Genomic DNA, 15,721 nt, shown 5'->3' with positions numbered 1-15,721 from the left:
CTTTTTTGTTTGCATCCAACACATTGTTCTTATTTGTTTATCCTTGTGGACAACACCACATGCATGTCTGAATCACTGTTTTCTTCAGTTTCCCACCGAGGCTCCAAGGTTTATTTTTTTATTTCAAAGTGTTTAATTTTTTTCTTTAATAATGTTTGCATAGTTGAGTCTACAATTGCTTGTAAAAGCTGCTCTAGTCTACACTAGACTGAAGAATAAAAATGTTAAAAGATATAGCTACAGAGAGAGAGAGAGAGAGAGAGACAGAGAGCAGTTTATTTCATTTGAAACAGAAGAATTTGAACAGTAGAACTTGGCATTTCACCATTCTAGAATGAGAATATTTATTGATGTGTTTCAAGAGAAACTGAGTTTATTTTCTTTTATATTATTCATTTAAGTCTTTCAAAGTAATTACTCTACATATGATACTGATGCAATTTACATAAACAGAGTGGTATAGTAACTTATAATTCTAAATAAATGCATTATTTTTTTTTATTAAGTAATGCATTATTTAGTTGTTGTTTTTCCCACTTTTTAAAAGTCTAGTATTTGGATATATGATCTAAAGAAAATTTATCCTTTTTTTTTGTATAGTGTGGTATAGCAGCCTCATATGCTATCTGGGCTGTTGCTCAAAAGTTTTATGTATTTGTTTTGGCAAGAATCATTGGTGGAATTAGCAAAGGCAATATTAGTCTCAGTGCTGCTGTTGTTACTGATGTCTGCCCAGCAGAAACGAGAGGAAAAGGCATGGTAAGATATGGCATGATCATAATAAACCATCAGAGAGATTTATGTAGCATTGTATTATCTGCATGCTAATATTTAAAGTATAACTTTGTGCCATTCTGTGTTTTTAGTTCACATATCTAGTGACAGGCTAACAACCTGAATTAGTACTTTATTATTCCTGAGAATCACATATTATCTGCTTATAGTAGATAATGATCTACTATAAGCAGTGTTTTTCCACTGGAAAACTCAATTTTTTTCCCCCTGCCAAGCCTGTGTTTTAGAACATAAGCACAAACACATTTGCTTCTCACAATAAATAAAACATATCACAGCCTTTGTACCTGTAATATTCTGCTCATCTAGTAATCTCTTGTGATATTCTGCATGCCATTGTTTATTATATAAGCATTCTGAAGTTTAAGGTATGTGCAAAGTCTCACTTGACTATTGGAGATATTGTACGTAAGCTGGAATAATTAATTTTAAATATATTGGAATGAAAGAAAAGTTGGAAGAGAAAATTTTAGGTTGATTTTTATTATTGTTCTATTGCACCACCACCAAGTCTCAGCATGTTTTGAGGGAGGACACTACAGTTGATCATATGATCTACTATAAGCTAAAATACTTTAAAAAATGAAAAAGTCCCTACCACCTTCATGTGAGTCTTGCTTACTCACCTTGATTTGTGAAAAGCTTTTTAAATGTTCCTTTCAGTATGATGAAATTCAAAATATATTTTCCAACCAAAGGTCACTTGCCATTGGCTCAAGTTCCAAAGGAGTGGAAAGAAGGCAAAATTGTTCTGTTTCATAAAGAGTCTAGTGAGGACAAGGATTCAGAACTGGGTTGGCAGCAGCAGTAGTTAAATTGGGACAGATGGAGTTAGATAGGAGATTAGTGCTTTTCGGAGATTGGATACCTGATAGGTATTAGTAAGTTGTCTGTGGAGGAGTGATATCCAAAAGAGCAAAATTACCGGTGGCATGTCCCAGGGGTCTGTTTTGGGACCATTATTATTTAATGTATGTAAATGAGTCCCTTCTTATGTAAATGACATAAGAAGGGGCTTAAATGGTGATATAAATTCAATTGTAAATTCATACAACAAACAATTGAAAAAAAACTGTAGTCTGACTACAAGATGAGACCATAATCAGAGATAGATATGCTATAGCAAAAAGAATTGAAGAATTTTACTCAGTGTTATATCAGGATGATGAACTAAATGAAGAAGAAAACTATGGAATAGCTGAAGTACCATAGATTCTACCAGAAGTTATGTGGAGCATCCAAAGCTTGCAAAATGGAAAAGCTGCAGGTGAGGATGGAGTTATTGCTTAACTTCTAAAAGCAGGTGGAGAAATGATCTACAAATTCTTAGCAAAACTATTTACCTTATGTCAGCAGAAAAATGATATACCAAGAACTTGGAAGAAGGCTACCCTAATTCTGATACATAAAAAAAGGTGAGGCAGAAGATTTGAACTACTGACCCATCAGTCTACTATCAGTAATTATTTAGAAAGTGTTTACAAAAGTCTTAGCTCATAGGCTTTGTATGACTCTAGACCTTCAAGTGTCATCCCCTAAAATGAGGTTGGCAAACATGTCACAGAATGTTTTTTTTTTTTTTTTTTTTTTTTTTTTTTTTTTTTTGCTGCTCTGAGACATTTATGGTAATTCAAGCCATTCCAGTCCTTAATGACTCTAGACCTAGCACAATCAAAAGAACAGGCAGGCTTTTGAAGTGACTTTAGTACAATGGACCATATTCAAGTTGTAACAGATTATTGAACAGTGTAATGAATATCAGTTACCATTATGTCTTGATTTTATTGATTATGAGAAAGCCCAGACTAGTTTCGACCTTTATTGAGGTCTCTTCATTGGGAGCCAGGCCCAATGGTGGAGATACCAGGCAGAAGCAATGGCAAGGTCATCTTTACCTATCGGAGTTGCCAAAAGGTGTGCCACCTTTTATTAAATTATTCTTGATTTAGAGAAAGATGTTGAAAGTTTATTTTTTGGCAACTCCTATAGGTAAAGATGACCTTGCCATTGCTTCTGCATGGTATCTCCACTATTGGGCCTGGTTCCCACTGAAGAGACCTCAATAAAGGTCGAAACTAGTCTGGGTAGTGGCCCTTCCCTTAATGCATAACATTATACATATCTGCAAGGAGATGTGTTTGCATTATGGGAGATACTGAGATAGGAGTAATGTTAGCCACCTTTGCTACAAGTTGCCCAGTGTTGTACTGCCTTACCCCAGTCCTGAAGATATTTTCAGGCACAAACTTTGTTTGCTTACACTTGGATAAAAGATTAAACTAAATTTATTACATGGGCATGGATGTTTGTGATTATCTGTGAAATTACTAGTGGTAGTAGATGCTGTTGGTGTAGTTGCGGTTCGTTGTAGTTGGTGGATTGAGAGGTGGAGACAGAGAGTTGTAGAGTAGGTGCCCTCCCTTGATGAGTCTGTGGACTCCCTGAGGGTGTCAAGTAATAATAATATCAAGATTTCTTTTGTTCTGTTTCTGGTGATTTCTTTTATTCATGCAAATGCTTTTGCTCTGTTTCTCACAATTTCTTCTATTTGTTGCAAATTCTTTTGTTCCATTTTACACAAATTTTTTATTTCTCACTATTTGTTTTGATTTCCTTTGTTCTGTTTCTTGCAATTTTCTTTGTTTTTGCGATTTCTGCAATTTCATTCCAATACCCGTGATTTTCATTTATTGTTTCCTATAATTTTTTGTTTTATTTTTCATGATTTTCAGCCATTTCCTTTATATTCTGATTGTGACATCATTTGCTAGGATATTCGGTTTGCTGTAGTGAAGGATTTTCAGCTTTTACTATTTGCAATGCTGAGTTTTTTAAATGGCATTGGTTCTCTCAGACTTAGGAGAGAACCAATTAGGAGAGAGAGAATGACTTTTCTGTAGTTCACTATAGTGCATGATTTCATTTCAAACATCACTATAATGCATAGTGGGGTTCACTGTAGTGCGTTCAATGTCTGCTTTATAGATACATAATTCCTTAAAGAGCCGCAATTGCCCAGTTGGTTTTGATGATGTCATTTAGTTTGTGAAACACATGGATTTGAATCCTGTCAAGGATGCAAAAAGCTTTTATCAAGAGCTTTTCAACTGATAGTGAGCTAGCTGTCTCATATGGAGGTGGTAGGGTTTTCCTCCTGGAAGCTTGGGTTTTCAATTTGGTTTCACTTTGGGTTTTCACTACATCCAAAATAGGCAAACCAGCCATTAGAACACAATCAATTAACAGACATAATACACTGGCCTCATAACCACCTGCATTGCTTTGGCCATAAATCCAAATCAGTTAATTACAGTTCTTTAAAAACTGTAACATCTAGGGTCACAGTTCATTAAACTTGAGTAGATTCACGGTTCCTTAAAAACTGTGAATCTAATACCAATAATTTGAAAGACTTAAAATTATTGGTACTACATTCAATTAATTATTATATAATAAATAATTTTATAAGTAGTTCATACGGTATTGAGGATTAACATTTTTTTAATTAGTCAGGACACTAAAATATAGATTGTATACAAGATAGCGTTCATTTGAAACATATGGATTTGAGAGTTTGGTTTGATTATTTCTAATGCTTCATTATTATTATTACGGGCAACTCCAAGGAGTCCTTAGACTCATCGAGGGAGGCCCTAAACATCATGTGAAGAACTATTCAGCATTTGCACAGTATCTATCATACTTTGCTTTGAGCTCATTCATAGTCATGGCACTCACAACAGACTCTGGCAGCTTATTCCACTCATTTGCCACTCTCCAATTAAAAAATAGTTCACCCTTACTAACTACACTCTTGCTTTGTTTTCATGGATGGCCTCTAGTTCTCCACCAACACACCAGTTCTGAAAAATTTTCCCTGAATTAATCTTGTAAAAACCCCTCAGAAATTTGAATGTTTCAATCATATCATCCCTTTTCCACCTATCAACCAGTTTCTATAACCCACAAATCTTCAACCTGTTCTTGTAAGGTTCATTCCATAGACCAGCTACCATCTTGGTCACTCACCTTTAGATCCTCTCTACCTCCTCCCCATCACCAAGAAACCCTGGCCCCTAGATCTGCACACAGTAGTCAAAATTGAGTCTTTTCAAGGCTCGATAAAAAGGAACAATAACCTGATTGTCTCTGCTCATCAAAGTATTGTTCAGAACCCAAGTGATCTGATGAGTTGATTTAGCCATTTTTGCTATGTGTCCCCTAAACTTTAATTCCCTATCTACTGACACCCCTAAGTCTCTGTCTTCTTCAATTTCTTGGAGTATGATTCCACCAATGTGGCATACCGCTGCTAATCTTTTCACCCCAAAATGCATAACCTTACACATTGCCACATTAAAACTGCCATCCATTCTCCTTAGTCCAGTCTGCCAATCTATCCAAATCATCCTGCAAAATTTTGACATCATGTGTATTCACTATTGCTCTACCCAACTTTGCATCATCAGATGCAAATAGTTCCTCTCAGATCCTTTCCTATATCATTAATGAACAAATTAAATAGTAGTGGTTCAAGAACAGAACCTTATGGTGCACCATTAGTCACAGGCCTTCTTTTGTACTCTACTCCTGAATAAACTACTCTCTGATATCTCTCCATCAACCACCTTTCTATCCATCTCACCAACCCTATATATCCATTCCTATGTGCTGCAGTTTATTGATTAGAATTCCATGTCTATTCTGTCGAAGGCCTTTGCAAAGACTTCATGACTTCATCAAAGATTGGAGACAGTTATGAGAGTGATGAGAAAAATTAGGGGGGAATGAATGGATTGTATCAATAGCAGAATCATATTAAAAATGAGGATATTATGAAGGAATTTGCCATTGTTGCATTCAGGAATGTGTGAGCAGAGCCATTCTCAGATGGTATTTACTTAAACAGAATGGGAGAGGAAAGTGGTTGCTGCCAGAATAGAAAAAAGACCTAGAGAAAGACCAAGATCTAGTGGATTCATACAGTAAGAAGTACCTTATAACAGTGGTTCTTAACTTTTTAGTAGTCGGCCCTCTAAGTATCCTAAAATATTTTTGCAGTCCCCTTGTTTGTAGTAACATAATAATAAACCTTTTTTTAAATAGTGGTTTAACTTACTGATTATAATAATAAAAATTCAGAAAACAGAAATAAACTTTATTTTAATGAGACCTCTGTTGTTGATCACTACTCTCTACTAATTTGTCTATTCTTGCATCATTTGTGTTATTCAATGCTATTCACATGCTGGAGTCTCTTTGGAGTCAGTTTCATTCCTTTGTTTTAATATTTACCATTGTGGTAAATATTAAAACAAAAGAATGAAACAAAAGGCAACAAATTTTGAATGACAATTGTAAACAGGTGCAAATATTCCCTTTGGATATGTATCCAAAATTGGACCAAACTTTTCTTCTTGAAAACAGAGATCAGATTTAAATCCTTTGTCAATTCCAGTAGTGTGTCATCGTCCATTGATGGTAAATTTTATTTTTGCAGTTATTATATGGATCGACTTGCACTGTTGTCAGCAGCGAAAGACTTGTGGTGCCTCCACAAAAGAAACTACTGAATTAAACTGCATAATTCAGATTACTAATACAAACAATACAAGTTTGAAACAAAGTAAAATAAAGAGCAAAAAATAATGTTTTTAAGAGGTTTAAAAATTTTAAAAACTAGAAATGTTCTATATATTTTCCACAGCTCCCCTGGTTAAGAATCACTGCCTTAGAAGATTGAAATATAAGATTTGAATGATGTGGAGTCATGCCAGATATTAAGACTAATCTGGAGGAAAATTGTTGAATAGAAAGTTAATAATGATGGTTCTAGTACAGAAGTTTCCAGTTATAGACAAGTCTGTATAATTGCTGTTATAGGCAGAGTGTTGGAGAGATTGGTTAGGAATAGATAACAGGATTAGAGTGATGAACATGGCTTTCTTTATGATGGTCAGCATGGATTTGTAAAGGGTAGGTTTTGTTTTAGCAATTTACTTGCATTTTATGAACGAGCATGTTAAATAAGGGGAATCATATACAGTGATATTCTTGGAATTTGCAAAAACGTTTGATATATTACCACATGATAAGTTGGTGTGAAAGCTGCAGAGGATCAGAATAGATAGTATATTGGTTAGATGGATTGGAGATTGGCTTGCTGGACAATACCAGCAGGTTGTGTATGATGGAGCTGTGTCTCAAAAAAGGAGAGTAACCAGTGCTGTACCCCAGCATTCTGTTCTTGGGCCCCTGTTGTTTAACTTGTTTGTAAATGGTATATCACGTGGACTGACTTTCTAATTCTCTATCCAACTTAACGTCATCAGCAAACAACTGAAGTTGTTTGCTGATGATGCCAAGTTGGATAGAGAATTAAAAGTAGCACTGCTGATGTTAATTCCCTTTGGGAAGATTTGAATAGACTTTTGACTTGGACAAAAGAGTGAGGTTGTAGTTTAATATTAATAAGTGCAAGGTGTTGCATTTTGGAGAGCAGAAATATAAGGCTATGTACTATATTGACAGTGATATACTGTCAATATAGTACATAGCCTTATATTGGCAGTGATATACTGTCAATATACTACAGGAAGTGGAGGAGATTTGGGAGTGATGACAATAGACTGAAGTTTAGAGGACATATTGCAATGGTTGCACATCATAGCACTGCTCTGATCACAAGTATTCTAGCATGCAGGGATAAGGAAGTGGTTCTGCCACTGTATAAATCACTGGTTGGACCACACTTGGACTATTGTGCTGAAATTTGATCTGGTTTTCAGTGTGATGTGATGTGGAAATCTTGAAAGAGGGATCCAGAGATGAGTGACTAAGACAGTATCTGGACTCTGGAATACTGGCCATCCAGACCAGTTTTAAGAAAGGTAAAGAATTAAAGGTTAATTGTTTTAATGCTATAAAAAGTTTGATACTGTTCTGAGTTGCAAATTTGAAAGTTATGAAAAAGTTTAAAACGTTTATTGTTTGAAGATGTGAGTGATGGCAATCTGTTTTTCAGTTTTATTTCTCTTCTTAACAGTTGGAACTCAGCTTTGCAGAAGTTTGTCACTTCCCTTTTTTTGCTTTCCACATAAACAAGTGACAGTAAATTGCTAGTATTAACTTCTCTGTTGTGGTATATACCAGATTATAAAATAGATTATTATTTTATGGTTTATTAACTTTCCAGTTACTATCATAGATTCAAATCTAGAATTTTTTTTTATAAAACTAATTTAAGTGGTTGATTGGGAGGCAAAAAATTCAAAATAATTCATTTACAAACTAATATCGGCGTTTTAATTTAGTTATGATTTGCAAACATATTTTCTCCTAAAGAGAAAAGGGCCCACAAATTTAACATTATACATCAAGAAAATAAACATTGCATAACTTCTTTTCTTCAAGATCAGAGGATTTGATGAGAACACATAAACAAAAACAGTTAGCTTCAAACTAAAGCACAGTGGCTTCTGCTCTTAATTGTAGCCATTGAAATTACCTCATACCTGTTTTACTTTGAAAGCAAAAAAGATAATTTGTGCGCAACTTTTCTTAAGAAAGAATGCAGTTCCTTTCATATTTTCTCTACAATATCAGAATACAAAGATAATTTTTAAAGTTCCTTTTTCCTTGTAGAACTTCATCTTTATCCTCAAAATGTTCACCGCTTTTGAGGTCACATCTCTTTTAACTTGAATACGTTTGCTGCATAATGTACCAAAGGAACTGTCTGTTGCTTCGGCAGAAACTGTTTAATTCTTCTTATCACTTTTATTTACATTCCAACTTAGTTTCCAAAGAAATTCATCTGTTAGTTTTGGGATAATTGTTTGTTTTTTCCCTCATGATGTTCTTTCCTACTTTTTTGGCTTAAAAATTCCTTTTAACTAGATTTCTCATCTGAACTTCCAACTTTTAGAATGTCTTCTATTCTCATCTATACAACAGCTGTTCTTTTATTCTCTCTCTCTCTTACTGTATCAACTTTCTCTTCAGAAATACAAACTTCTTTCACAAGCTCACTACTGCTTGGTGTGAAACGAAAGCAAAATCATTGATTGTTATGTAAACAAGATGACATTTCTCTAATGGCATTAAAAACATTTTCAGAAAGTTCAATATTTTCTCCTATCAAAGTTTTTAAGCTACAGAAATGAACTAAATTCGAGGTGAAGCCTTTTATACAAATAAATATTGCAATTAAACAGTTTGCGACAGGCCTCAACTATTCAAAGAATTCTTTTATATGTATCATTAGTAAAGAAATTTCTAATGACAAGAAATAATACATTTTTGCTATACATTTTGGAAATGTTTACACACATAATCCTTTCCTTTTTATTTATTTATTATTTTTATTTTATATTTTTCACCTTTAAATGCATGCAATGGTTTAATAACATTTTTAAGCAGTCATATATTTATTTGCATCATGTATACACATGATGTAAATAAAGCATTAACTTGCATCATTTACACAAACGAAAAATTTTAAATAATTCTTGCAAAAGTAAAAGTTATCCTGAATAGCTTGACTTAAGGGAGCACACCAAGCAGTTTGGTCATCAGTCTACATTATTAGAAGTTTTTCTATTTTTTCAATGAGATTATCATTTATGGATAACTGTGGTAATAACTAGTGTTGTACTTTTCACTTTATCTTTTTTTCAACAACTGTAACAACAGTAGTAGTGGTGCAAAGTAAGTTTATCTTGCAGCCTGTCTCAGTGTTCTATACATCATTGTCACTAAATTTAACTGTTTTAATCTCAGTATCTAATGTTAATAGTTTTATGCATCGTCTTCTTTTTATTGGAAGCAACAGCACTGTTACTTTGAATTTTATCTTATCATTATAAACAACAATAAAATGATTGTTATAAACTGTTTACAATTCACAGCGAAACAGAGAGAGAGAGAGAGAGATGCAGTAAGCAATGACATCGTAAACAAACAGTTCATAGTAACTGCACATTGGTTAATGCTGGAGCAAAATATCGCTAAAACTATTGTATAGTGAAAACAGCATTGTAAACAATGCTCATTTATACAGCATTGTATAAATGAGCATTAGTCATAATTAAAAAGCATCGTGAGCAAATGTAGCACTGTATAAATGGATGTTGGCCATAATTGAAAAGTGTCATATGACAGATTGTCATAAAGCAAAGCATCCTGTGACAGAATATTACTGTATACGTATAATGAAAGAAGATAAAATACTGCATGAAAGAAATGATGTTTCCAAGCTGGTCGGTTGACTGGATAGCATACCCACTCTCCAACCAACAGGCTGCATTTGAATGCCACTGTGGGCATGGATGTTTGTGAATGTCTTTAGGTGGGAGACTAATTTCATTATTCAGCAAGATACCATAGCATTGGGACATAAAGGAACTTGAGAAATTCTATGCTTAGTCTCTAAAAGTGGAGTTTCTGGATTTCTGATTTCTAGAATAAAAAATAAATAACATTAGCTGGTCACTGGTACTTAATGCACTGTAAGTTTACAACCTTTCATATGTGCGAGTTACATAAATAAATATAAATAATAAATAAATTTATATATATAAATTAATTTATTAGATTGCATTTTTTGTATACTATAATCTTATATTTGTATAGTTATTGAACCTACAATTTTATTAAATGTGCACAATGTTTTTTTTTCAGGCTCTTATTGGAGTAGCCTTTTCCATTGGTTTTATTATTGGACCTATGATTGGTGCATTTTTTGCTGTTCAGAGTAAACGGAATGGTGATGAATTTTTTGTTGCCCCTGCATTATTTGCATTGTTTCTTGCTAGTGTGGATATATTATTTCTTTATCTGTGTTTCAAAGAATCTCTTCCAAAAGAGAAAAGGGTATTATGCTTTTTTTAAAATTTATTTTTATCTTTTTTATGTGTAATGTCAGTAATAAATATACAATGATCACAATTATCTCTCACTTATGTTCAGCTAACTGCCTCTTGAATGGGTTACTGTGGCAAATGACCTGTGATCAGCATCATGTAATTGTACCTTTGGTTTTTCCAATTCTTCAGTACCCAGCTGGTAAATTGCTCTGCCGCTGTGATTGTGTAATTGAGGGATTATTGAATACATGAACAAGTTGTGTAGGTGCGCATGTGCCTGTGGGTGCGTAAACACACACCACATCATAGTTTTCTGCTTAAACAACAAATTACATGATAACCACAGTAATTAACTTTAATGAAATGAAAGTAGAGGTATTTCATACTGAAAATTATAGTACATCATCAGTGCGTAGAAACAAGTAAATCAAAAGAAACGGGAATACAAGGTATATACAGCAGTCAGTGGTTTACCAACTAAAAACTGTTGCTGTATGCTAGAAATTAATATTAATAAGAACTATTTTTGATGGTTACATAAAATAAGAATCTTGCAAACTTTTGGAGTGGGGGGGGAAGAGAGAGACAATCATTTCGATTTAGATTTGACTGATGCAAAAGGGCTTCAAAACTTTCTTTGAACAGGCGTTCATATTCATACCTCCTTCTATGGAGAAGACAAGCTTTACCACCGAATACTGTGTTTGGTGTCAATACTATGTTGTGCTAGATCAGACTGTTGACACTAAATAGTATTGACACTAAACACAGTATCCAGTGGAATGAACTTCGTCTTCTCCATAGAAAGAAAGCTGCAAAGCCCTTTTGCATCAGCCAAATCTGAATTGGAACGATTGTCTCTCTCTCTCTCCCAAAAGTTTGGGGAGATTTTTATTTTATGTAATCATCAGAAATAGTTTTTAATTAATTATTTATTAATATTAACATCTAGCATGCAACAACAATAGTTTTTAATTTGTAAACCGCTGACTATTGTAGGTACCCTGTATTCCTGTTTCTTTGATTGGCTTATTTCTATGCACTGATCATGTACTGTTATTTTCATATGAAATATCTGTACTTTCATTTCATTAAAATTAATTATCGTGTAATTGTTGATTATAGTCATGCCACAGGTACTTTTAAAGAATAGATTTCTGCTTATTTTATTAGAATTATGTTACCATTATTGATTTTTTAATATTATATATTTAATATATTATTTTTATATATTTTTTAAACATTGAAATACTATTTGTAATGACTAACATCATGCAGTGTTCCATAAAATGATCACTTGACATCCTCAGTTTTTTTTTGTTAAAATAGTTCAATAGGAAGTACTGAATGTATCTCACTAGTTTTTCTTATTAATTATAAGAATATAATTATTTTATACTTATTTCCATTTTATTATTATTACATAACACCTCCAAGAAGTCCAAAGGAGGGAGGGCAGCTACTCTACAATTATTCATCTTCACCACCCAATCTGCCAACTACAGCTAACTGCATCATCTACACCAGCACCATCTACTGCCCACCACCACCACTAGTATTTTCAGACAATCACAAACATCGTGCCCACAACAGGATAAAAACCTGCAGCCTTTTGGCTGGAGAGCGGATGTGCTAACCACTCTGCAAACCATTCCTGCTGGTTTTAGATAGCATTTTACAAATAGGCCTCTCTCACTCACACACACACAACACACACAACACACACAACACACACACACACACACACACACACACACACACACACACACACACACACACACACACACACACACACACACACACACACACACCATAGTTGTCTTAATCATTAAATCATCAGTATGGAACTTGGTTATTGCATTTTATTTAGTTTCTGACACTTAATGTTATTAATCTGATCAATAGCAGTGTGGCACTATATTCAAGCACATCAATGGATAGGCATATGTGGCAAAGGAAATAAAAATCCTTTTTACTTTTTTACATCATCAAATTTACCTCATTACTAGATTCCTATCAACAATTTTCTTTCAAATTAGTCTGTATGTCAGGAAATCAGCCTTGTCAAATATTATATTTACCCTTCTAAAGGGCTTCTAACTTTATCAATCCACCTTGATTTTGGGTCTTCCTTTGGGACTTATCCTGGCATTAAACCTATTTTGCTAACCTTCTCTTTCTCATTCTCTGTTTAAGTGATCATACCACCATCTGATATTATCTTTGCTCACACATTCTGCCATTGATGCCATTCTTTCACTTCCCTAATTTTTCTCTAAGTGACCTAAGGATCAAAGCCAAATAAATGGGAGGAGACCTCCACATTCCCTTTTAGGAATGCGGAGAACTGACTGGGGGTTTCTGACCTAATGTTCAATCTTCACTTTGCATGATGTGTCTGCTGGATGAACAAGAATGGACTGGCAATTTGGGACTTAGCCAACCAAATTGTGCTCTCTACTGGCTGGGGTGTTGCTCGGTTAAACAAGGCCCCCCCCCCACTGTTTTCGTCAGGGAACCAGGGAAAACTCAGCTATTGGAACAAGCTCCAACTCAACATCTACAAGAAGAAGAATAAACTCGATATCAAAAGAACTGAAGGTAGGAACCATCAATATAAGGAGTATTAATGGAAACTAAATCAAACTGCAGAGTAATTGGAAAAGTACCACATCGGCATAATTGGCATTACTGAGACAAAACAGGGAAAATCTTACTCAATAATAAGTATAGGATGTTATTTTCAGGCAATAATGATCAAGGAAAGGAAGAAGTAGCAATAGCATTCAATATCAAACATGAAGGTAAACTTCTTGATTGGAACGCAGTTTCAAGTAGAGTTATGTGGGCAAACTTCAAAATGGAGAGATGGACAATGAAACTTATTTGTGCATATCTCACAGAAGGTTCTTCTAAGGAAGAAATGGAGAAATTTTTTCAGTCATTAGAACAGGCAACTGACATGAAAAAAAATGGAGAAGATGGGGATTTGAACAGCAGAGGAGCAAATGAATCCCACCAGGCATATACGAACATTTTGGGAAAATTTGGAGAAAAGGGCAAAGTTAATAATAATAATGGCAAGTATTCACTGGACTTCTGCTCATGACACAGACTATCATCATTATCAAATTCCTGATGTACAGGATATGATAGTACTACATGAAAAACCTACATCATTACTAACTTCTTATCTACAATTTTCCTCCAAATCAATGTTACCTGTCAAGACTCTGTTATACCCTGATAAGTTGGAACATAAAATATTTCATCTTATCTTTGTATAATAGAGCAAAAACACAATAAGAAACATTATACCATGCTTGCCTCTGAGTATTAAAATAATGCATTGTAAATATATCCAATATTTCATACTATGAGAAACAAATAAGTATGCATTTTGTACCACTCACAAATTAGTTAAATAATAATTGAAGTGTAGACCTGTAGAAAAGTTTAATAGAGCATTGTGTACTAAGAGATATAGAATGTTAGCACAAGTTCAAGATGGGGGGGGGGTGAAATCGAAAGGTCACAGAGCAGCAACGCAAAGGAGTGGTTCGCCCCAAGCAATCGCATGCCGTCAGCAAGTGGTATATAGTGGAGAAAGCTGGACACTGTGACGTGAGCCCACATGAGTGCGTTGGGTGGACATCGCGGAATGCGAGAATCGCCGAGAAAGAAAGGTGAAAATAGAAGGGTCTAGCACCCCTGAAAAAAGGCTTTTTGTTCCTGGATCTCCGGGTGTTCATCTCACGGTGTTGTGAGCAGGTGAAGGGTGGCAGCGCCTCCATTCCAGAGGATTTCGATAGAGGCAGCAGCGGAACTAGACGTAGTATCTCCATGGAAGGAATAAGCCCGGCCGTACATAGAAAGCCAGATTGGAGCACATGGACATTTCGTCTAAGGAGAGGCAAATTCCGGTAGACCTTTGACGTGATGCAGAACCAAGGATAGATAAGTAAACTTTATTTGTATTTTGCTGATTGTGAATGAAAGATTTGCGCCACGTTGTAAAAGCAGAGGAAGGAACATTAATGAAATTAATTAGGACTGAACTGCAGTGATCTAGAGAGGGTTACCTTAAAGTTTATTGTCACCTATTGTGATAGAGTTACATATGTTCTAGGAGGTTAAGAATGTGTTTAAAGTAAGGAATTGCTTTCTATGAAGGGATTGTAAAAGATATAAATCCTATCTTGTGTGGTTTGATTGAGCTACTAAAGAAATTAGAGAGATATTGTGATAATCATGCATGATTAAGGTATTTAAGGGTAAAAATAAGAAATCTTACTTCAGAGATTTACGGTTAATCAGTTTAAGTATACTTATATTATTATAATGTTCTAATTCTATCCTGACTGTCAGGAACTCCCTTAAGGTGGGAATTAAGCTTATTGTATTGTACGTACATATTTATGATATCTAATAGACCTTGCTTTTGTACCCAACTAAGACTATCTGTGATTTCTGGAATCTGATGCACCGCTTATAAAAAATGTACCACAAACCTAGGCGGGAGACTAGAATAAGAATAGATTTTGGCCACGTCTGCAAAATTACAAGGTATCACCTAAGTACTGTCTTGGGATCACCTCTTGATTAATAATATTGTTTAATCTAAAAGCGCTAAGTGGCGCAGCAAAATATAAATTTCTTAGTGTTTTACGAGGGGTTGATCTCAGACACTCTGATACTCTGGTATTGGCTCGATCGCAATTCCTTTGTCCCCCAGAGGTATCACGTGATACCTGAATGTGAGTTTGACGGGGATTTGACCCAAAGACTAAAGAATAGATATATGAGTAGAAAGTAAGACACAACAACTCAAACATTATCAGATCTTATATTTCTATCTTCTTAGGCACTTTTAACTGTATCAATCCGCCTACATCTTGGTCTTCCTCCGGGTCTTTTTCCTGCTTGTTTCGCTAATCTTTCCTCGGCCATTCAGTTTAAGTGACCATACTATCTGAGATTAGCTCTGCTAACATATTCCTGGATGCTAACAGTGTCAATTTCTTTCCTAATATCCTTGTTTTTAATATGTGACTGATGCC

The 15,721-nt window shown here is 34.6% G+C and overlaps 1 protein-coding gene across 1 annotated transcript in view; it reads left to right on the top strand.

Moving 5' to 3' along the window:
• Positions 1-504: 504 nt before the first annotated feature.
• The window catches only part of rtet (major facilitator superfamily domain-containing protein rtet), a 116,636-nt gene continuing 101,419 nt past the window's right edge, over positions 505-15,721 (top strand). Inside the window, exons 1-2 of the mRNA XM_090399720.1 lie at positions 505-759; positions 10,477-10,668. Coding sequence (XP_090255846.1) covers positions 757-759; positions 10,477-10,668 — 195 coding nt within the window. The 5' untranslated portion in view covers positions 505-756. The remainder of the gene's footprint in view (positions 760-10,476; positions 10,669-15,721) is intronic.

This window comes from Typopeltis vanoorti, chromosome 1 (genome assembly GCF_054136105.1).
Source record: "Typopeltis vanoorti isolate ZY-2024b chromosome 1, IOZ_Tvanoo_1.0, whole genome shotgun sequence".
Taxonomy (NCBI): Eukaryota; Metazoa; Arthropoda; class Arachnida; order Uropygi; family Thelyphonidae; genus Typopeltis; species Typopeltis vanoorti.
Note: the sequence above shows the minus strand (reverse complement) of the source record. Positions and strands in the feature narration are given on the sequence as shown.